General features: G+C 44.7%; 1 protein-coding gene across 8 annotated transcripts in view; it reads right to left on the bottom strand.

The window, feature by feature from the left end:
* Positions 1-3,439: 3,439 nt before the first annotated feature.
* Positions 3,440-23,678, bottom strand: part of PEX5 (peroxisomal biogenesis factor 5) — a 26,623-nt gene continuing 6,384 nt past the window's right edge. The window contains exons 1-16 of one of the 8 annotated variants that reach the window (XM_081821148.1): positions 20,417-20,563; positions 19,613-19,775; positions 19,255-19,290; positions 18,857-18,989; positions 18,513-18,644; positions 12,952-13,057; positions 12,348-12,438; positions 11,839-11,949; positions 11,500-11,592; positions 11,018-11,137; positions 6,897-7,040; positions 6,620-6,690; positions 6,039-6,251; positions 5,548-5,713; positions 5,053-5,210; positions 3,440-4,876 (exon numbers count right to left, since the gene is read on the bottom strand). In XM_081821148.1, coding sequence (XP_081677274.1) covers positions 4,675-4,876; positions 5,053-5,210; positions 5,548-5,713; positions 6,039-6,251; positions 6,620-6,690; positions 6,897-7,040; positions 11,018-11,137; positions 11,500-11,592; positions 11,839-11,949; positions 12,348-12,438; positions 12,952-13,057; positions 18,513-18,644; positions 18,857-18,989; positions 19,255-19,290; positions 19,613-19,759 — 1,923 coding nt within the window. In that variant the 5' untranslated portion in view covers positions 19,760-19,775; positions 20,417-20,563 and the 3' untranslated portion in view covers positions 3,440-4,674. Of the gene's footprint in view, positions 4,877-5,052; positions 5,211-5,547; positions 5,714-6,038; positions 6,252-6,619; positions 6,691-6,896; positions 7,041-11,017; positions 11,138-11,499; positions 11,593-11,838; positions 11,950-12,347; positions 12,439-12,951; positions 13,058-18,512; positions 18,645-18,856; positions 18,990-19,254; positions 19,291-19,612; positions 19,776-19,931; positions 19,955-20,123; positions 20,217-20,416; positions 20,564-23,678 lie in introns of those variants that run through there. The other 7 variants (XM_081821144.1, XM_081821149.1, XM_081821142.1 and 4 more) reach the window with 7 other exon arrangements.

Genomic DNA, 23,678 nt, shown 5'->3' with positions numbered 1-23,678 from the left:
AGCCTCAAGGAGGACCCGTGCAAGCTCCAGTTAGAGAAGAGGGTGCCTGGCGTGCTTCCCTGCTTGTCTGCTTTGTTGATAGGATTGTGGAGTCAGCGACAAGGTTCTGAGGCCATTAACTCAATTTCCCTCACTCACCAAGAAGGCTTTTTTTTTTTTTATCATCTGAAAACATTTTTTTTATTATGTTATGTTAATCACCATACATTACATCATTAGTTTTTGATGTAGTGTTCCATGATTCATTGTTTGCCTATAACACCCAGTGCTCCTGCAGAACGTGCCCTCCTTAACACCCATCACCAGGCTAACCCATCCTCCCACCCACCCCCAAGAAGGCTTTTAATCATTCAGCTCCCATCAGTTTACCTATGGGGGAAGAATGCCCTGGTCTTACTGAAATGAACACACAGATCATCTGCCAGTTACACTTCCTCCTGGAAAAAGAAACACTTGGGTTAAAAGTTAAATTGTTTCTTTAAAGTTGCAGACCTCCAAGTCATTTTTTGTTTTTGTGTTTTAGCAAGGTCACCCTTAATAGATTTGTATCCTACAGAGCAAACAGCCTGGTAATCAATCAGCGCCTCTCCACACCCTTTATTTACATTCTCCCTTTAGGCCAACCTGCCCAGTCCCAGGGCTTTAAATGCCATCTCTATAAACAAGACTCTCAAATTTAGGCATCTATCCCCGACTTCTCCCCCTGAGACTTATATATCCACCTTATCTACTTGATACCTATTTTTTGAGATCTCAACCTCCAATCTAATGTGTTCAGTATAGAGCTTCATACTTGCTTTCCCAAACCTGCTCTGCCCACTGTTTCCCCTTCTCAGTTAAGGGCATCTCTGTTCTTGCAATTGCTCAGGCCAAAAACCTAGGAGTCATCCTTCATCTCTCTCCCTCACCCTCTACATCCATCCAATCCAGCGGCAAGTCTTACAGTTGTACCTACAAAATATATACTCAGTTTGTGCAACTTCCTCCATCTACATGCTATCCATCCATCCCTCCCCTGCACTCCATCTCTACCCTAGACTAAGCCACCAACATCTCTCAGTGGGCTTCCTGCCCAACTGGTCTGCCTGCTTCAGCTCCAACCCACCCCAGCCTCCTACCCCATCATCCATTCTTTACCCTGCAGCTGGAATGGTCTTTTAACACGTAATCACATCACATCACTTTTCTGTTTAAACTCTGCAGTGATTTCCTGGGGAACTTAGAATAAAATTCAGACTCTTCACCATAATCGAAAAGAGCGTTCCTGCCAGGCTCCTGACCACCCCTCTACCCACTGCCCTACTACTGCTCCTCTCCTCTACACTGCAGCCTTCTTCCTGTTAGGGTGCACAGACAGCTCTTTTACCCTCAGATCACAGGCTTCATATTTGCCCCCGGGACCCGGGCCAGGCTTCCACCTGAACCTCCGTGGCGCTGACTCCTCCCAGACACTGAGCTCACCTCATGAGAAAGGCCTTTCCTGACCGCACAGTGTTGCCTCGCAAGCCCTCCCCTTTACTCTCTAGTGCAATGTGCCATTTTGATTTCTTCATAATACGTAAACTAACTGGCATTTCCTTTTTTTTTTTTTTAAGATTTTATTTATTTACTTGACAGAGAGAGAGAGACAGTGAGAGAGGGAACACAAGCAGGGGGGAGTGGGAGAGGGTGAAGCAGGCCTCCCGAGGAGCAGGGAGCCTGATGCGGGCCTCGATCCCAGGACCCTGGGATCATGACCTGAGCCGAAGGCAGACGCTTAACAACTGAGGCACCCAGGCGCCCCAGCATTTTCTTTTTAACTTGTATATTCTGTCTCTCAGTCAACTCATATGTAAACCATGAGAACAGGGACCTTGTCTGCCTTGAGAATGGTATCCCTGGTGCCCAACAGCACCTGGCACATGATAGGGGCTCAATAACCATCAGCTGGATTTGATTTGGGTTCAAGAGCTGCCTAGCCCTGGCCATGCAAGAAAAGCATCCTCTTGGACAACTTCATGCCACCAAAGGCAGGCAAAGCAGGTAAACCTGGAGACTTCAGTGAAACCAGAAGTTAGCTCGACTCTCGAGCCATTGTAGGAATTGCTGCCTCAGCCTGCCTCACCCACAGCCAGGCCTGTGGCTTTGCCTGCCTGCCCTTCAGAACCTAGGACACAGCTGTCCCAAGATCACCCAGGTGGCAACAACGGATGCCCCTCTCTTTGCCCCCATGGTGGTTTTTTTTTTTTTTTTTTGAAGATTTTATTTATTCGACAGAGACACAGTGAGAGAGGGAACACAAGCAGGGGGAGTGGGAGAGGGAGAAGCAGGCTTCCCGCTGAGCAGGGAGCCCGATGCGGGGCTCGATCCCAGGACCCTGGGATCATGACCTGAGCCGAAGGCAGACGCTTAACGACTGAGCCACCCAGGCGCCCCCGCCCCCATGGTGTTTTGTTGGGTTTTTCTATGAAACTATTACCCATGCACTAAGAAAAATTGAAAATTACAGAGAAATATGACAAAGCAGGAGAAAAAAATCACTCATGATCACACTTTTAGCATAATGGGGTATTTCCCTAGTCTCTTTTCATTGCATGTTTTTCTTGAGACAACCTGTAAATAGTTTGCCAACCTTTTCTTTCTCATTGTTAGCATTTATTGTCATTAAAAATTGTCCTATAAATGGAATAGCTAAATATTTCACTATCTGGATAATTTACTAATTCCCTTTTAGACATTTTTTTTAATTCAATTCTAACATGGCCATGGACATTTATCTCCAAATATAAGTACTTGTTTATATTTTAAAATTTTTCCCCAGGATAGGGGCACCTGGTGGCTCAGTGGGCTAAGCATCCGACTCTTGGTTTCGGCTCAGGTCATGATCTCAGGGTTACGAGATCAAGCCCCACGTCAGACTCCATGCTGAGCGTGGAGCCTGCTTAAGATTCTCTCTCTCCCTCTCCCTCCGCCCCTCCCTCCTGCTTGCACTCTCTCTCTAAAAAAAAAAAAAAAAAATTCCCCGGGATCAATACCCATCTTTATATGACTCTTGATACGGTTCCTAATAAAACCAGGGAGAGCCAGATGAAAACTTTTAGAAAGCACAAGCATTGGAAAAACTACCGTAATTCAGAATGAAAACAATACCAATTATATCACACACCATTATTTCCCTTTACAGTATTATCACAAGTATGAAAAATACATGATTTTGACCAGTGGTCTCTCCTGCTAAACTTTAAGTTCCAAGAACACAGGGACCTTGTCCATCTTATTCACAGACCCAGTCATGTATTAGGTGCTCAATATTACTGGATGGATGGATGGGTAATCAATATACCAAATGTGAGAATGAAGAGAGAAGAGGAAAACCGTTAAATACCAATCCTCCAAACACCAACCCACCTCCTACACCCCAACTTCACACCTGACAGAACTCACACCCATGTCAGTTCCATTGATTCTTCATACAAATTTTATTCATACAGTTTTATTTTTAAATCATTTACACATATTCATACAAAGAAAAATAAATTTCAGGATGGAACCTTGGGACCATGGTAGTTTAAAAAAAATCTCTCTGATCATTAGCTACTGAAGACAAGGCAAGAGGCTTAGCAGTCATTTCTGGGGGTTGGTGTATCTCCCCATGCACGGGACAGTTGAGAAGAATCCAAGCTGCTCCCTCAATCTTCACTTTGTGGAGGTAATATGGGGGAAGGGGATTTTTCAATGCTTTCCCCTAGAAACATTTCAAGAAGTACAACAAAAGGCTTATGGTAATACTGAACTGCCTCTTTGCTAGGAATTTGGCAAGACTGTCATTTCTGAACCAACTTTCTAGAAGAGTTAACTCAATTCCTACTCGCAGGCCTTTCTAAGAGGACGGCTGGCTGCACTCACCACACCCCCAGCCCACCTGCTCTGTCCTCCCACCAAAGGCCCCAAAACAGAGCCCTTAATCTGACCCTATCTGGTCCCTTCTAGGTTCATTCCACAAATATGCCATCCTCCTACCCCCCACACAAGCACTCTGTACAACCACCCCAGCAACTCCTAAGGACCCCTCAATAATGATGCCAGCAATAGCGCATGCAGCATTGTACCCAAAGACTCTGAGCTACAGCCAGGATGGGTCCAGGAGCAAGAGAACTATGAGGACCCCTATCAAAACTCAGCTCTGCTGAGCCAAAGCAACATTTCAACCCAACAGGCCAACTCCTAACATCCCATCCCAGACACAGTCATCACAGAGGTGCACGTTAGAAGAACCTGCCACACACAATGCCCAAGAAAGCTGTACTATCATCAGTTCCCAGTAAGTGGGAGAAGGACAGACATTACAAATGTGGTAGACCCTATCAGAAATGGCAGCTGATGACAACAGTTACCCTATATCTTTGGGTCCTACCCAAAAAGCAGCACCAAGAAAGGGCATGATGAGCAGAGAGATCTGTAGCTGGCTGTCCAACCCTTGAATTACCAAGGGACTCAGAGACAACACAGCTCATTTTCCTACAGTGATGTAGGAAGAACACAGACCACCCACCCCTATGTTGAGGCAGCTCCTGAGAGGCCACGCTGCTTGTGGTCATCAGCCCACCCCCTTAGTAGGCCCATTTGGGGAGAGGGAGTCACATCCAGAGCAGGGACCCCTCCAAGCAGACACTCACAGGGCAGCCCATCCCACTGTCACTGGGGCAGGCCAAACATAGCTAGGAGGGTGGGCAGATCCCGGGCATCGGCTGCCCCATAGGCATCACTCTGGCCTAACATGGACAATGCCAAACGCAGGGTGCTCCAGATATTCTCCGACATGGCGCCCCCTTCACCCCGAGGGCCTCGGCTTTTCCTCTGCATGTTCAGGGCCTCCAAAAAGTGCTCCACAGCCTCCCTGTTGGGAAGAAGAATGAGAGCTGGTGAGCAGAACATTACTGGAAGGAGGCAGGTCAGCTGGCATGGGGAGATAGCTGGGGCCAGTTAGTCAAAGAGAGGATCAGAGAATGAGGAGCTAGGGTCAAAGGCAGGGAGAAAGAGTTCATTCGTTAATTACTCAATAGACGCTCTCACCGGTGAGCTCCAAGATTGATGCAGCTGATGCCCAAGTTATAGCGGGACCGTATATAGCCAGGCTGTAGCTCGAGGGCCCGACGGTACGCAGCTACTGCTTCTTCACTCTGGTTTCCGTTGGCCAGGGTGGCCCCTAGCTTATTCCACAGCAAATAGTCCTGGAACAGAGATGAAGAAGGGTTAGAGACAAGAGCCAGGCTCCGATCCAATTCCACCCATTCCTCCCCAGGTCACCACTCTGTTGAGCTAATACATGTTACTATCCCTTCCTTTCTCCTCAGCTGTTCATTGCGTGACACAGTGTAACTGCTCTCGTGTCATGCAGACTCCCCGCCGTCCAGTCCAGGTGACCCTGTACTCCCAGCCTTCTTTGCCCAATTCTCCCAAGGCAATCAGTATATGGAACGGAAGCTCCCAGGACCCCGAAGGTCCCAACAAATGATCCTTCAATAAGATGCAATCACGTCCTATTTCTGTTCCTCCCCTGAGGCTCACATTGGGACGAACGCTGAGGGCAGCTGTGAAACAGTCCACCGCCTTGTCATACTCCCCGCTCAGGTTGAAAAGGACTCCCAAGCCACACTGCACATCCGGGTCAATGGATGTGGGGTCCAGGCGTACAGCAGCCAGGAAGAGCTCTTTCACTTCAAGAAATAGGGAGCTGCATAAATAGGAAAGAAAAAAAATGCAAAAATAGGTGGATGGATGTGTCTATATTCCTACCCTTCCAAAACAAATCCTTAATTAGTCACTCATATCCCCAAGATCCATCAATCTATCAGTCATCCTCCTACTCTCAAATTTCACTTTAGAAACGTGTTTTTTCTATTTCATCCCAGCACTGCACCATAGAATGCAGACCTCCTTCACATGCATCCTGGGTTTCCCATCCCACTCTGAGGTCCTTGAGTCTCAATCCATCCAAGCTTCCAAAATCAAGGCCCTCTGCCTACTGCAACTCAGGTTACCAGGAATCCTTCACTCACTCAGACAACAGAGACCCCAGGATGCGCTTGCTGGGGCCCTGTCCTGGCCCCCCAGCCCCTTCTTCACCGCGCGTGACCAGATGGGCATAGGCCGGTGTGTAGCGCAGCCAGTCTCGCAGGGTTTCACAGGCCTGTCGCTGCAGGGACTCATTGGTGAAGCTCACAGCCAGCGCCATCAGTGCCGTCCGGTTATCAGGCTTTAGCTCCAGACACCTGTTTGGACAGAGGTGGGCAGAGCTGGTATGGAATGCAGAGTCACAACGGCCTCACCTGCCAAATCCCTCAGATTAAAGATACAGAGGAATCCTCTACATGGAAGTTACTGAAAAAAATTACAGATATGAGAAGGGGAATGTTTTAGCAGCCAAGGAATCAGTGAGGGTCCCACATATAAAATTAAAAGCTGATGAGGAATGGAACCAGATATCTCCAATTCACTCCAAACCTTAAGAGCTTCACCACAAGAAAACACTCTTGCTAGTGATCAGAAAGAAGACAAGGATCTGGGTTTGGAATCCTATCATTCTAAAGGCTATTTAGAGAGCCCGGGAACCACCTCACCCCACCTTTCATGTACTCACTTCCGCAGTGCACTGATGGCTAATAGTTCTTGTTCATTCTCTGCTTGGGTGGTACCCAGATACTGCCAAGCCTAGAGAGAAGGTGTCAGATTCCATTACTCCTGCCTTCACCTTTCCAACCTCCCTTCCTCTGGCTTCTTCCACTCACCATCTCACTCTTACTCCCCCACCCCAGGCCATCACCCAGGCCCTAATCTATCTGCACTACTCTGTGGGGCTTCCCTCAAAACTGATGGAAGCCGTCTCTAATATGAAGTCAGAGTAATGAGTCACTCACTTCCATGTGCTTAGGATCCTGCTGCACAGCTGCCTCAAAGAGCAGCACAGCATTTGGCAGGTCCCCCTCCTGAAGTCGCCGGAGCCCCTCCTCATAAGGCTGGGGGTGGTCACGCAGGGGGTTCTCCTCCTCAAACTGGTACCCCTAGAAGGAAAGGAAGCCAAGTGAAAACCTGTCTAAGAAAGAGCCATCACAGTCAAAGCAGCAGGAATGGGAGATGACAACCAAGACAGAGGTGGAGAAGTTGAAGACCTCCAAAAAGGTATCTGAATTAAACGCTGGCAAGTTTTCCATATTAGAAAGGAGATCATCTGTGACTACAGTAAATCCATTCAGTATCATGCTCATGCTGCTATCTCCTGAAAAGCTAAGCAAGTCTACAAACTCTGATCTATGCTGGGAATAAGCTAATCTTAGGAAGTCCTTAAAGGCCTGTATTTCCACATCCTTGATTCTCACCACTGGACGGAACACATTTCTTACAGGATCTGCTTAAGATAAGCAGATCTTATGAGATCTTATCTTATGAGATAAGCTCTCCTTAGCTATTCAAAGGGCACTTATTTTTCTACAACAGTGTGAAAACGAATAATGGAAATGCCATTTGGAGTCAGAGGCCCTACCACTCAGATGCCACTCTTACCTAGCTCACAGAATCACTGTGTGCATTGACTGGATAACATGTGTTGAAGCACTTTGAAAATCTTAGTTGTTCCCTAATTGCACTCTTAAAAGTTACTAATATTAATCTCTATCTGATAGTAAATGAAAGCTAGATCCCAAAATCCTGATGGCAGAATATGTTTCAGAAAAACACCATTCTCTTCTCGCTGAGGATTTCTCATTTAAGGAAAGAATTATGATGCTACGTGCAAAGCTTTGCCTACTGCTATTTCATGTTAGGCAAAGAGGTAATAAGGTAAAATGGGAGTCACTAGGACAAGCAAATAAAATGTTCTTTTTGGGGAATAAATGGTTACCAACACAAACAATATACCAGAATGAAAACAAGATGCAAAATACCAGGCAGAGCCCTTCTAAATAGAGCTAAGGACACATAAGAATGAAACCACACATAATACAGACATGAGCGAGGCCCTTTTTCATTATTACTGTGGAACTGCTAAAAAACTGGAAACACTTAAATCTAACCAGCCAAGTTCTAAACCATGATAAGTCATCAGATATAAATTATCTGTGATGAACAGAAATTAGATAATTACAATGGAAGTCTAAAAAGCAAGACATATAATAGGAGATGGATTAAAAATAAATGTATTAAAAGTATATTCATGTTGAGAATAGGTAAGGTGCCTGGGATATCTCTGTACAATATGAAAACTTAGAAGATAGAAAATGACCCTAGACCAGGAATCAGCAAGCCTTTTCTGTAAAGGGCCAGATAATAAATAAATAAATATTTTGTCACAACTACTCACCTCCACCTTTGGAGAGAGAAAGGAACCACAGATAGGTAAGCAAATAAGTATGACTGTGTTCCAATAAAACTTTATTTATGGACACTGAAACTTGAATTTTATATAATTTGCACATGTCACAGTACTTTTCTTTTTTTTTCAACCATTTAAAAATGTTAAAACCACTATCAGTTCACAGGCCAGGCAAAAACAGGTGGCAGGCCAGATTTACCTGCGGGCCATAGTTTGCTGACCCCTACCCTAGACTATCAGTTTCCAGAAAATAAATCCCCCCGCATTCAATCTCAACTACTATCTATTATCAATCCATGTTTTAAGCCACCCTGTAGGAAAGAGAGATCACTGTCATCCGTAACACAATTTCCTAATGAAATTAATTCCTGCCTCTCAGAGCTACTGAGAGCATCAAATGAGAATATTCACCCAAGTCTTATTACCAAAAAGCATAAAATACTCTTCATAAAATGGGTATTATCCTGAAAAGACAATGTAACACATCAAGGCCATCAGGTTGCAATCACAATGTTCTCTAAGTGCCCTCTCTTCTGTGCTGTCTAGCCTCCTTGCTGTTTTATCAATTGCTGATCAGAGAGGAATTTTTCACAATCAGAGTACCTGCAGAAATAGGAACAAGAATATGCTGGAGGAAGCTTCAACAGCCCACCAAAGAATGGGGCACGAGCTTATGATCGCTGTTGCAACCTAAAAAGTCTCATCTGAGCCGGTCATTAGGTGTGATCCACTGTCTGGTCTACTCCAAAATCTCACAGGATCACACAGCAAAAACAGGATCACTACTAAGAGTCTGCCCATCACAGAAACTTCTCCTTTATGCTAAAAGGATACACTATCTGCTTGAGCTACACATGTTAAGTTGTCTTGAAAATTTAAGGACCATCCAGTAAAAAATAGCGTTTTCAGAGACCCATGAATTTATAGGACAATCAGGGTCAGATTCACATTTAAAAACAAAAAAAGCACTATTGACATATAATTCAGTAATAGTTAGCACAAAACCAGATAAAATCTGTATTGTTCATTATTAGTGAGCAACAAAGTATAGCACATTTCTGTGGAACATTAATACAAATATTTCTAGTTCTAAATCTGCAATATCTCAAGGTATCAATGATATCAAATAGGGTTCAAGAATCTAAAAACATTAAGTTTTGAATTAAAAACTTTATTCAAGGGAGATGAACCATGAGAAACAAACTGAGGGTTCTAGAGGGGAGGGGGTGGGGGGATGGGTTAGCTTGCTGATGGGTATTAAAGAGGGCATGTATTGCATGGAGCACTGGGTGTTATACGCAAATTATGAATCATGGAACACTACATCAAAAACTAATGATGTAATGTATGGTGATTAACATAATAAAATAAAATTTAAAAAAAACTTTATTCAAAAAAATTTTATTCCACCTAACAAGTCATTAACATAAGAGTAAAAAATGCTACTCATATAAAATCAGTGCTATGTCTATATTTATCAAAAGCACAGAAATTTTCATCTAAAATTTATAATTTGCCATTTGTAAGTTGATAGAACCTATGCAACTTACCAAATTGCTAATACAAATTAATAAATGTATTATCTCCAGGTATTTCCTTGAGTTCTTCCTCCTCAGAATTCTACAGAAGAAACTCTTATTATGGCAAAACACAGGGCAGGATCAAGTAAGCTGTTTTCTATTACATGTAATAGGATAATTCATAAAAAATCAGATTGCAATAGTAAACAAAATCCTATTTTTCCCAGTACTAAGTTTCTCATTGGCTTTCAAATGCTAGACTTTTTCAAAGTTTTCTTGAACTTTACTCTTCCTTATCTTTGCACACACAGCTCCCTGATGTCAAGATCTACCTCCAGCATCCTGCTTTACATCTCAGGTGCTGGTTTTAGCCCCAGAAACCTTTCCCAACCAGATCTGAGCTGAGAAGAGGTATCGCTACTCACCTCCCCAATTCCTGTTTTGCTTCTTTCAAAACCCAACAATTCTCTCCCTTCCACCTGATGCTTCAACTCAGAAGCTCAATTATTAACCACATCCCTAAATACCCTACAACTTCCAAGTAGATTTTTTTCTACAGTGATACCTCTGAAATAGCATATGCTTCAAAGTCTATGCTATATACAAAATTAGATCATCTTTGACCAATGACTATTGGGAAATTTTCCTAACACTTTAATGTAATTCTTTGCAAACACCCTAAATTGGCACAAGTGGTCAGTACTTAGAGAAACAGATCCAAATTTAAAATAAATTTGTGAGTTAAAAAAAGTAAATAGATATTAAGATATGGAGACAGAGAGATAGTCTACCAATTACCACTCTCTAGGAGTTACCGATCTCCTCAAAAATGTTCTCAAATCAACCTCCAAAGCAGAGCTCCTTCATCTGTGTTCTGAATGCATCATGTGCAAATCTATGTCACAGGTATTATGTCACCATCTTATCGTTATTTGACAAGGACAGTCTATTATTATTAATCTGCATGTCCTAAGAATAAGGCATACCTTCAATTACTGAAGAACAGTGGGACAAGGGAATGATTCAGACTTCCTTTCATAGAAAGGGGCTCAAAGAAGTCATTACTTGAAAGTAAGTACCCTTCAAATTCAGGATTAGAGGAGAAACAACAAAACAAGGAAACCCTGCCATCTGAGAACCGAGTTCTTACCTTATCGTAGGAAGCAGACGTGAGGTCATCATAGTCAGAAAGCCAGGGGTGAGCCTCAGCGTCCCGTTTCGCCATCTCCTCCAACTCTGCCTGCAACTTGTCCCAGAAATCGACATCAGACTGTAAGGAAGGGAAGGCAGGTAGAAAAAGGAGATCCATCATGACCGCCCCACCCCACCCTCAGCGCCACTCAGATGGACCCCTTAAGGCAGTAAATCTTAAATTTCAAAGGGTCCAAGAGCCCCTGAAGAGCTTTTTTAAATGCAGATTCCTAGATCCTACCCCCAGATTCTGATTCTGCAGTGGAAGGTGATGTCCTGGGATTTGCATTTTTGGTAGTTACCCACCCTACCCCCAGCAGTTCTGACACAGAGGGTCCAGGAACACTATGGCATACAATGTTCATCATCTGTGATGTTCCAACACCAACTCTCCAATGGAGTGTGTTCCCTTGAGGTGTCTCCTGTGCTACCTACTCTCACCTCTATAGCTGACTTGGCTCGTTCAAACTCCGTATCAAGGGCAGCTGTGTTTCCTGGTCTTGTGAACTGGTCAACCCAGGCCTCTGATGTACCCTGTGACAAAGAAGGATGGTCATACCACTGCCAACTTTCTACTGACTGAACACCCACTAAACACCAGCAACCTGGACACTTCTGAGAACAGTCTCAGAATCTCTTTCCCACCCACTCAGGACCTGGATGCTACCAAGACAAGCTGGCAATAAAATCCCTTCCCCATCTGGGACCACTGAACACTGAACCCAAGGCCTGGGGCACCAGCCAGCTCTGAAGTGGGACTGGGAAGTGACAATGTCCTACCTGCTGCTGTATAAACTCTGCTGCCCACTGTTCTGCCTGAGCTCGGCCCGACCCTGCACCGGACTCCAGGGACACCTGCCCCTCGCCAATCTGCCGCACGAATTTCAGGAACTGGGGCACAGAGACACACATAGGCCACTTGGGAGAGGACTTCCAGGTGTGCACTCTCAACCATGCCCAAGAGAAGCCTGCACTTACCCCTCCCCCTGACCATCTCTAGCTGCAGACAAGATTTGCTAAAGACCCTGAAAAACGTCGAGAGCAAAAAGAAAGGGATTTCTGGCCTTAAAGATTTGAGAAGACACAGAAAAGCGAAAGGGTTAGTATGCAAGGAAATGAGAGAAAGAATGTTGGAAGGAAGAAGCAGGATCCTAAGTCTCTGTTCTCCAGACAGGAAGGAACAGACTTCGGATCTTATTTCCTTCTCTTTAAACTGGGGTAAGAGAAGCTAGACTCTTGATTTCCAAGACCAGCTCTGCTGGGCAAAGCAGCAGTGGGATGTGGCTCACCTCAGAGTTAGCCAATTTGGGGTCATCCACCTTGGCCACAAAGTCACTGGCTGTGTGCTGCAGATCCTCCTCAGGATGATACTCATCGTACCTGGAACAGGTAAGGACAAACTAGCTCCACCCACTAGTGTGCCACCACCTTCCCACACTATTCCCTACTCCCAGCCCATGGCAATCAGAGTTGGTGGTGGTGGGGGGGGTGGTGACACGACTCTACTCTCTCATGAGGACCTACAATTCCAATTTACATTAAAAAAGGACACTTGGGCAGAAGTGGCAAAGCACTAGCTACATTCTTTTATCCTTCCCATTCCCAAGCACCTGTTTGTAGAGAGAAGGAATACAGTAGCAGCCTCCAAAGTAAAGAGGGAGGGGGTGCATACGGTAAAGTTAGGAACTTCTGATTAGGACACTTAGGATTCTTAACTCAATTGTATCTGAGACAAATTTCTAGGGGTAATAATACAAGTGGGAACCTTAACATAGAAAATGAGGGGACTGCAAGCGGGTTTGAGAATGTAGATGGAGGAGGTGAGGGAGGCTGGGAAAACTATCTAGTACTCCTTTCACAGGGATCCATCCAGGAAGAAGTAGCTGGACTCACCAGCGATCCGTGGCTGCTGTTCCCTCAGGCTCTCCCAGCCACAGCTTCTCCTCTGACTGTTCCAAATATTCCTCAGCCCAGCGGGCAGGGGACACAGACAAAGGATCTGCAAGGTGCAGAGGTGGAGAAATCACACAGGGCTCAGTGAGGGATCAGGGAAAGGAAGAGTATGACACATACTCAACTGACCCTCGTACCCAAGCCAAAGCAGAGCAGATCCTACTGAATCCCTCAGAGACTCCTGGTCAAAAGAAAACACTACTGAATTCTCAATATGCAACCCACTTCCAAGGGGCCTGGGGTGGAAGCTTACGGAGCTGGAAACGAGAACAAATGAGGAGACTCAGGAAAGGAGTATAGACCAAACCCTTTTGCTTGAAGTGCCAGAGACTTCAATAAGAAATAGCAGGCACTTAGGGCCTCCAACTTCCGCAAAGGTACTGCAGACAACTGGTAAGGAGCTAAGGGAGAACAGAAGAGGCCCTGCTCCTTAACCAAACCTCTGGTCCGTTCTCCATTGACAGAGTTCACCCTCTCCCAAGAAAACAAGCCTCATATTTCATCTTAATATAACTACCTAGAGAATCTGAGAACAGAATGCTGGGCTAGAATTTAAAAATACATTGGTCCACTCCTCTCACTGGATGTCTGTTCTATTTTTTTAGCTGAGCTGTAACATGCAAACATGAAAGTACATACAGTGTACCAAACATAAATGTACTGCTTTATTAACTCCTACACATGAATACACTCAGATCACCACCACCCCGATCAAGACACAGAAGGTTTATAGCTCTCTCACAGGCTCCCTCAGACCGCCCCCCCATCCCAGGAAGAAACACTAGTCTGACTTGTCACTTTTGATTCATTTTGAGGACTACGTTTTTAAGTGTAATTCTAGAAATTGTCTCAGAAGCTCTAGTGACAAAGGGCGCCACTGCAACATCATAATAAACATACCAAGGCAACAGATGGAATGAGGGCGCCAAACCCTTTCTCAACCTCCAGGGCTTTGTCCTGTACTATTTTGGGGCCGGAAACAAACCCAAACTAAAACAAAACAAAAGCATTAAGACATTGTTCAAAGGTGCCCTAAAGAATGAGTAAACACAGAGAAGGCAGGAGCCTGCAGTATGCTTTCCTTCTGCTCTGCATCCATACCTTTCCACATCAACACTGAAGTGGTCATCCTATCTTTGTCCCCAGTTTAAAGATCTGTCATTGCTTTTAACATGAGAAGGCAGATTCATCCCCTTAGTATTAAATATGTAACAGAACTGTCTATTCTATTTACCAAGACTTTGCCTGAACAATTTCAACAAAGTAAACACAACATCTGAGAAAGTAATGTCAAAATCTGAAAAAAAAAAAAAAAAGGATCCCCAGACTCTCAAAATACACCTAATTATAAATAATAAAAATTACTAATATAATAAAAGATGTAGTTGATGATTTTTTTTGATCATACAATCCCTTAACTTCAAGGACTCTCAATATTTTTACACAGATTCCCTCACTAGTTCTTATAGACAACATTTCTCTTTCCTTTGCCCCAACTAGACTGTTGGCTCAAGAGTGGAGACCTAGTAAGGAGATACTTAATACTTAAGTAGACATTACAATGCCTCCTGGTCCCTTTGCCCCGTTCTGTTGAAAACTAGCCACCCCTCCTCCTTACTCTCCAGTCACTCCTTCCTTTCAACTAGAGGATTTTGCAGAAGCATACTCTGGCCACAAGTGCTCCTCAGATTATAGGGAATACTGTTTCTGTGAAATGCTCCTTTCAAGGACAAGAAACAATGGAAAAAATACAAAGCATCTGGACTTTAAAAGAGACATGAGGCAGATTAGACAAAAATCCCAGAGGTGAGAAAACTCATCCTCAAATATCTGAAATCTGGTATTTGGCCATATTAACCACAAACCTCAATTTTCTGGCATTGGGAACCTGCTCCGACAAAGGAGTCAAAATGAAATGACCAAAAGAATTCTATTTGGCCTTCACGCTATTTTTTGAGAAATTCTTACAGAAAATCAGATCCACTTGGGTACCTGAGATTGAAACAATTAAGACCTACAGACGGGAAGGGGCTATCCCGGGTCACATAAATTAGTAGAGTTAGAACCAACAACCTAGATACCAAATATCCAATTCAGAATGTTGTCTTACTTAGTTTCTCATTGTGTGTTCCTTGGCACATCTAGCCCAAGCTCCAAAGTCAAAAACTCAGAATTTCCCACCCTTACCTAACATAAAGGTTTCTCAGTTTGCTAAATAGCCCAATGGTAAAGAATGTAGGTTCCAGATCAGCCTACCGGGCACTCAAATCCCAACAACACCACTTATTCACTGTGCAAGGTACTTAACCAATAAGTTTCCCTTTCCTTATCTATAGAATAGAGATAATAATAGCTACCTCGTAGGGATTCTTGCAAAGACCAAGTGAGATAATGCATACATAAAGCACAGAGTAACAAATGTTAGTTATTATTATCATTACTGTCTGCTCACAGCAAACCCATACCGAAAGTAGAAAACATCGCAATGAGATGGTTACTCGTTTTCTTCCACAGCCTCTTCTGCTGCCATTGGGGGAGATCTATTGCCACTTATCATCTGCTACTGCTGCCTACCGCCTTTCCGAGGAAAGTGCAGCTTTCTCTCTTAAGATTACCACAGGAACCTCACACACCATGTTAGCTGAGGCTGTCTAAATTCAAAACCCCTTAAAGACGTATTTCATCCCTACAGCACAAGATGTAGAATTATTTGGCCCAGGAGACTTAGGGGCAGGGGTCGGGGGTGGACTGCATCAAGAAATACAGCAGACTCAAAAATGAGCTTCAAGTGGTGATGGAATAATTCTGTAACTCGATTGTGGTGGTAGTTACACAAATCTACACACATGATAAAGTGGTATAAAACCATAAACACACACAAAGGCATGTAAAACTGCTACAATTTAATAAACTCTGTGGACTGTACCAATGGCAATTGCCTGACTTTGATACTGTACATAAACTAACAGTTATGCAAAATATTACCACTAGGGAAAACAGTAAAAGATACACAGAACTTTCCTCTACATTTTTTGGCAACTTCCAGTGAAACTATAATTATTTCCAAATAAAACATTAAAACAAGAAAAAAAATGAACCGTCAAGTCTCCTTTTAAACTTGAGTCTAGAATCCTAACAACAGGGATTTGAAGATAATAAAGATTCAAATATAACCTCCTTTTATCTTGAAGTCTACTTATCCATAAAGCAATAGGTAACCTGTATCATCAATATAATATCAACCACAAACATTATGAGGATAATAAAAAATGAATGATCAGAAAATTAATTTCCTTTAGCTTTCTCCCAGATCTCAATTCAATAAATACTGAAGGTCCATACAAAGCAATAACTACTGCAATTGGCATTTTTATGAAGGCAGACCCCAAATAGCTCAATTTCCCTTTCCAGCTCTCCATCTCCCTGCCTCCATGAAGCAGGCACAGTCCCAAAAGAATGTATAAAACAGAAGAAATCTCCCAAAGAGGACTTAACAAGTAAGAGAGGTCCAACATATTTTTCTAAAGTTGTTTTTCATTTACAGGTTAAGGAAGATTTCACTGATTGCAAGCAATTCTGGTAATTATAACAAAAATCTCATCAATCTCAATGCTTATAGTAGCAATGACTTTTTTTTTTCTGAGTTCCCAAAAATGACAGATGCCCACACATTACAAAAGTCGTCTCTCTACGATAAGGAGATCGCATTTAAGTCTAAGGTTTGTATGAAAAACTGAGTTTGTCTGGTGGAGGGTGTTTGTTACAACTCAGATTTTCACTTGAGGCAGTTCCCTGAAGAAGATTCTCAATGACAGCGTAATGGCTCTAAGTATGGAGCCTAGAGTCAGAAAGACAGGAGTCCGAATGTCATCTGTTACTGAGTGACTTTGAACAAAGTATTTAACCCTTCCAAATCTCAGTTTCCTTATCTATAAAATGGGGAAGGAATACCTACAAGGTAAGTGTAACTGTGAAGACCAAATGAAGATTATAAAGTGCAAAGTACTATTAATGAAACCAAGAATATCTATTATTCTACCTTAAACTCCAACTTATGGGTGGGAAAGGTAGTCATGATAAAAGAGATCAACAGCTTTTATTAAAGATGAGTTTTAGTTGTTAGATTTGGGGTTTTTTTCCTAGAGACGGAAAGCCCTATTTTTAGAGAATAAAAACAATGGCGGAAGAAAACAATTAGGTGCCATTAATGATCTCAGGAATGTTCAAGAACTATGACGATGGGGATGCCCTGAGAGTCTAGAATCTTTGTAACTCTGTCCATTTGTATCTCTTGTTATTCTTAATTTCTTAAATTGGAAAAAAGCTAACAAGTGCTTTTCTTTGGAAGCAATGAGGAAGAGGAAAGCTGAAGAGAATGTCCTTCCCCCATGCCCCTAATCAGACAGGCTTGGGGGAGAAGAATCAATCCCAAAGGACAGGATGAGCATGGACACTCTCAAAGACGGAGAACTAGGCTGGGACCCTGAAGAGCTTCGGGTGCAGGCCTGAGCACCGTGGTTCAGCCCACAGGGTCTGGAATCATTCAAACCCAGAGTCAAATCCCAACTCCACCACTTACAAAACTGTATCACCTTGGGCAAATCACTTAATCTTAAAGCCTGTTTTCTTATCTATATGCTGGGAATAAAAACAGTAGCTACCTCAAGAATTTTCATGGGGATTAAACAGATAATACACTGAAAGCACTTAATACAAAGCCTAGAACATAGTAAGTACACATTGACTATTATTATGAATATTTATTATTATCATCAGGATACGGTCTTTGCCCTCTAAGACCTCATACTTCAAGCCCTTGAACACAATTCCATTTTCCAAGGCCCGAACTCTCTTCAAGAGGACTTTTATTTTTTTAAGATTGTATTTATTTATTTCTCAGAGAGAGAGAGAGCACAAGCAGGGGGAGCGGCAGGCACAGGGAAAAGCAGGCTCTCTGCTGGCAAGGAGCCTGATGTGTGACTCGATCCCAGGACCCTGGGATCACAACCTGAGCCAAAGGCAGACACTTAACCGCCTGAGCCACCCAGGCGTCCCTGTTCAAGAGCACTTAATGCCAGAATCCCACTGGCTATGCTTAGTATTTCTTCCCGAGCAACACTGCCATGCATCCAATCCGTGGATCCTCACCACCAAACTACAGCAGTAAAGTTCCAGATAACAAAAGAGTACCTAACTCCTCGTGTTCTCTCTCCTCATCCTCTCTTACATTCTCTCTTTAAGTAGAGATATAAAAAGATACATAGATATAATCTCCAAAATCTCCTACCCAGTTCAAACCCAGTCCCCTCTTTCACATTAAGTTTCAATAACTCCCTATTATCACCTAAGGGAAATCAGGTTCAGTGCCCTAGAGAAATGAGTCAAGAGTCCAGAAAAGTTATAGAAGCTGAAATCGCTCTATATCCTAAGATGAACTGGGGGAACAGAATAGAACTTTGCCCCATATGAACCACTTTAGGTTTACCCACGACAAGCCTCACCTGTAACTTCAGAGATGAATTCCTGGGACCAGTCTGTCTCATTATAATCCTGAGTTACATCTACAGCATCTCCAGCTGCAAGAAACTCCTGGGCCCAGTTCTCAGACAAGGCCAAATCTGCCACACCAGGAGCTTAAAAGAAAGAGAGAGAACTAAGAAAAAAAAGAAATGCATATCATTCTATCATGCCTCAGGAACCCAGAGTGCACATGAAAACACTTTGTCCCTTTTGTCTCCTTCTGCATCTCAATTCCCTAATGCCAGCAGCATCCAAATATGGAACCCCCTTGGTCCTATCTGCACAGAAAATGGTGATCTGCCCTCCCACCAGACTCTGGACCCACCTCTCTGGGGTGCCTGGCGGAAGTTTGACTGTTCAATCTCCTGCATCTCTGCCAGGAGGTCATCCATCTTGAAGGTCTGAGGGGCACGGGATACAAGTGGTGCATTCTGGTCCTGAAGAAATTCAGCCACCAACTGCCAGGAGAAAGATGATGAAATGAACTCAACAAGAGATAGAGCCCATGAACGGGAGACACTAACATCAAACACGAGGAAAGGGAAACACAGAAACTACAGATTTGGAAATACTCAAAGAATAGATTTCTAAAAACAAGCAGGAGAAGAAATAAGGCAAATCTCATTTGGTCAGGAAGGTCCGAAGAGTGAAATACAGATGAGCCAAGTTTAAAGTAAAAACACAACAAAAGAAAAATGAGGCAGAAGAGACTGGCATGTTTACCTCATCTTCAGAGGCTACTCCCAAAGGCTTAGAGACCTAAGAAAAGAAAGGGAAGCAAAATGGTACAGTAATGAAGTCCACAAACACAACTCAGTTAATCTGAGTTCAAATTCCAGCTCTAGCATTTAGAGTGACCTTGGGCAAGTCACAAAATTTCTCTGAGCCCGTTTCTTCACCTACAAAATGACTGCCGTCACCTGTATAAAGATGTACAATGCTTAGTACAGTGTTAAGTAAACACTCATTAAGTGATAACTACTATTATCTGCAACACAACAGAAAATGCAGTTATCCCAGTGTTCATCTGGCCCCTCCATCCCATGCCAGCACTTGAGTTTTCTACCTCAAGAACACTCACCACCTCAGAGGCTGGGGTTCCTGGGGGCCAAGGGCCAGACCTCAACCCCTCCTGCCGAAGGGCCTTGTCCTGGGTGAAGTGCCCGGCCAGCTTCATGAGCGGGTTGGCACCCCCGCATTCGGCCTCCACCAGCTCCCGCATTGCCATGGTGACCGCCAGCTCACTGACAGGCAGAGAAGGTTTGGAACTGAGGTCCCGCTGCCAGATCCTTCCCCAACCCACAACTCAGCGGTGTCTGGGGGGAGACGGGCAGACGTCTGTCCCAGGTTGTTAGCCACTCGCCACCCTCCACCCCTGTGCCTTTTGCTATGGCCCCCACCTCTGCCAGGAGTCCGAGAGGGGGCCGGTGCCCTCCTGCCGCCCCCCTCAAAGGCCACCGCTTTCAGCCTGGGCCTCTCCAGCGGCCTCCACGACTAAGGTCTCAGGCGGCGGCATAGGCCGGCAGCCGCCCCCCACAGAGGGGCCTGGACCCCAGGGGACTAAGGGGGACAATTCCGCAATTGGGCTGTACCAGGGCATTGGACGGGTAAGGAAGAGTGGGAACGCCGCCAAAACGTAAGCCCAGTCCCCCAGACCCCCCCGTCGTCCGGCCAGCTCCGCGGGGAGCCATTCCTTCCCCGTAAGTCACCTGAGCCCCTCCCCCGCATTCGGCGTGTCCCGGCCCACCCCTCCTGAGCTCCGGACCACCCATTTCCCCCGCCCCAGTCGCAGCTCCAGCTCCGCCCCCGGGACCCGCGAGGACCAGGCCAGGACGGGGGAAGACAGGGAACGCGTCCTCGCGCCCCCTCGGGACCCTGCGCTCACCGTCGCGCGCCGCACCGCACGACCCGCGGGGCACCTGGTGCGGGCTGAAGGGGGAGGGGAAAGGAGGGGGCGGGAAGCCAGGGGCGGGGCTCGATCTTAAAGGGGCCGTGGCGGCCGCGCCGCAGTCGCTGCCCTGCGGAAAGCAGTTTGTAGGGGCGGGGCCTTAAGACGCCGTGAATCTTAAAGGGGAAGAGCGCCTTAAAGGGGAAGTCTCGGAGCAGCGACGCTGAGGGCGTTCAAAAGGGTCACCGGCGCTAGGACAGGTTTGATGGAAAGCTCAAAGGAGAATGGAGCTAGGAGGGGCTTCCTGAGCTTTGAAGGAAAGCCAAGGGAGCGTAATCCTGGATTCAGCCCATCCTGACTCTTCCTGGCGGCACATTGTGACCCAAGGGGATTCCCTGCCCTTTCTGGGCCTCAGTTTCCCCTTCTAAAAAGGGGCTGGCTAGTCTTCCTAAGCCCCAAAGCGGGTAAGAGAAAGGCCCTAACACGGGAGTTGCAGGGGTCAAATCCGAGGCGTTCCTCAGCCCTCTAAGTATGTCCACTTCCAAATTGCCCCTAGTGGGACATCATCACAGTCTCCTTGGAGACAGAGGCCTGCCCCCAATCCCTCTCCACTTCTGCGTAGTGGGGAAGATAGCACTGGATGATGACAAATTCCGGAGACTAAAATAGGGTCCAACGCATCCTGAGTCCTCAGGCTGGTATCACACAGGGAAGATGCACAGTGAATCACTCCTCTCCCCTCCTTCCTCCACCCGTGGTCAAGGTCACCATGGTGGCCGTATTCCCACTGCTCCAGACTGGGAAACACAGATATGATCCAAGAAATGACTTTTAATCACGGAATAAGCCTCGGGTCCCACCATCTGCCACAGTATTGGCTCTGACGTCAAACTTCAAGGTCACCAGGAAATAAACCCTTGTATCTCACCTAGCTCCAAGACCAAGGGAGTCCTGGTGCCACAAAGAAGGGCAGAACGGGGCTCAGGGCTGCTGGTAATTGAGCAAGGATGGGTTAGTACCAAAAGGACCAAAGCACCATCCCAGCCCAGGGTGCAGGAGAGGAGACAGATAGACAGCAGGTGGCGCCCTGGGCCAGGCTTGTTTCCTGGTTGTCCGGCAGATTGCAAGGGTGTCGGCCCCAGGGGACCACAGAGGCTTGGCTCTGTAAACTCTTCCCTGGGAAAGTAATGAAGCTGCTCTGACACCTCAGGGGAACAGAATGGCAGGGCAAACCTGGAGATTGTGCAGAATTTCTCCTTTTCCTTACCTTTTCACCATCTTTCAGAACCCCCGTCCCCGACCCCTTTTCCCTGGAGAACACAAATCCCAGTCCTTGCATGTTCACTGTTCTCAGGTTGCCACTGTAAAGAAAATAACTGGTACCTAATAAACTAAACCATCCCGAGGAGGAAGGGACGCTCTGTAAAGTGTAAAGGATCCCTGGCGAGGGGAATGTTTAACTGAAAGCATATGATATGGTAGAATTTTAGAAAATCAAGGCAACCAGAAGGGACTTCCCAGTACCACTCAAACCATACCACACACATAGCCACCTGCTGTGCTAGGAGTTTAGTAACTGATTATCAATAACTCAGTGTGTGCCCGCCTCCTAGGAGATGATGATAATGATCATAACTGATGCTTATTTGATGCTTACTAAAACCCAGGCATTGCACTAAACACTTTATGGGCTGTAGTGCTTTTATTCTTCATAATACCCCCTATGAAATAGATATTGCCAACCCCACTTTGCAGATGAGACTTACCCAAAATCACACAGCTAGGAAATCAAAATTCAATCCAGACATAACTCCAAATACCTACCCGATATGAAACACTGCCTCCCAGTCTCAAAGAAGCCCTATTTATAAGTCCCAGAGAGCTTTGTCTCCCAGGCCATAGAATTCTGCCCAGGACCTGGCTTACAAGTCCAAGAGGGACTCGGGGGCTAAGAAAGGACTTATAAAGCCATTTGGGTGTTTCTGACGTTCTAGATTTAAAATACTAGGTTCAACTTTAAATTTTTATTCTATTCATAAAAGTAGTAAGTTTTATAAAATGAAAATTTCATTTCATACTTTAATGTTTAATTCTACTTATTCTTTTTTTTTAAGATTTATTTATTTATTTGAGAGAGAGAGACAGAGAGAGAGAGCATAAGCAGAGAGAAGGGCAGAGGGAGAGGGAGAGGCAGACTCCCCGCTGAGCAGGGAGCCCGATGCGGGACTCGATCCCAGGAACCTGAGATCATGACCTGAGCCGAAGGCAGACGCTTAACTGACTGAACCACCCAGGTGCCCCAAATTCTTATTCTTTTAACTAATGATTAACTCAAGTTTAACAGGTTAAAGTTCTCCAGTGTTTAGATATAGACTATATTTACTGTATGCCAGGCATTGTTCTAAGCATTTTTCAAATATCAATTTATTTCATCCTCATAATAACTTCATAGAGATTTTATTTATTTGTCAGCGAGAGAGAGAGAGAGAGCACAAGTAGGCAGAGCGGCAGACAGAGGCAGAGGGAGAAGCAGGCTCCCCGCTGAGCAAGGAGCCCGATACAGGAATGGATCCCAGGACCCCAGGATCATGACTGAGCCGAAGGCCGACTCTTAACCAACTGAGCCACCCAGGTGTCCCTCACAATAACTTCATAATAGCAACAATAATTCTGCGCATTTTGCAGAAGAGAAAACTGAGGCACAGAGAGGTTAAATGACTAGCCCAAGCTCATACTAATAAGTAGCGAAGCTGTGATTGGAACCTATGCCAGGGTCATCCAGCTTTATCTGTGAAGAGCCAAACAGTAAATATTATCTTTTCAGGTCACACAATCTCTGTCACAACCACTCAGCTCTGCTCTTGTAGCATGAAAGCAGCCAAAGATAATACACAAACAAACAAGCATGGTTCCAATAACATTTTTTATGGACACTGAAATTTGAATTTTATGTAATTTTCACACATCACAAAAGAATTATTTTGATCTTTTTTGACCATTTAAAAATGCCTTAGCTTACAGACTGTACAGAAACAGGCAACAGGCCATAGTTTGCTGACCCTTGACCTACATAATCTGGTTCCAGAGGCCATGCTCTTAAACATTATGCTAGACTTCCCCTTTTTAAAAATAAAAATTTACATTTCCTTAAATATTTTTAACTACGTGGCATTTAATATACATACATTTTAAGCATTTTCAATGCCTGACAGGGCCAACAACCCTATCAAGCAAAACCTTTCTTTTTTTTTTTTTTTTT

This window comes from Leptonychotes weddellii, chromosome 5, assembly GCF_054177405.1.
Source record: "Leptonychotes weddellii isolate Sample4059 chromosome 5, ASM5417740v2, whole genome shotgun sequence".
Taxonomy (NCBI): domain Eukaryota; kingdom Metazoa; phylum Chordata; class Mammalia; order Carnivora; family Phocidae; genus Leptonychotes; species Leptonychotes weddellii.
This window is presented reverse-complemented; position numbering and strand designations above follow the sequence as displayed.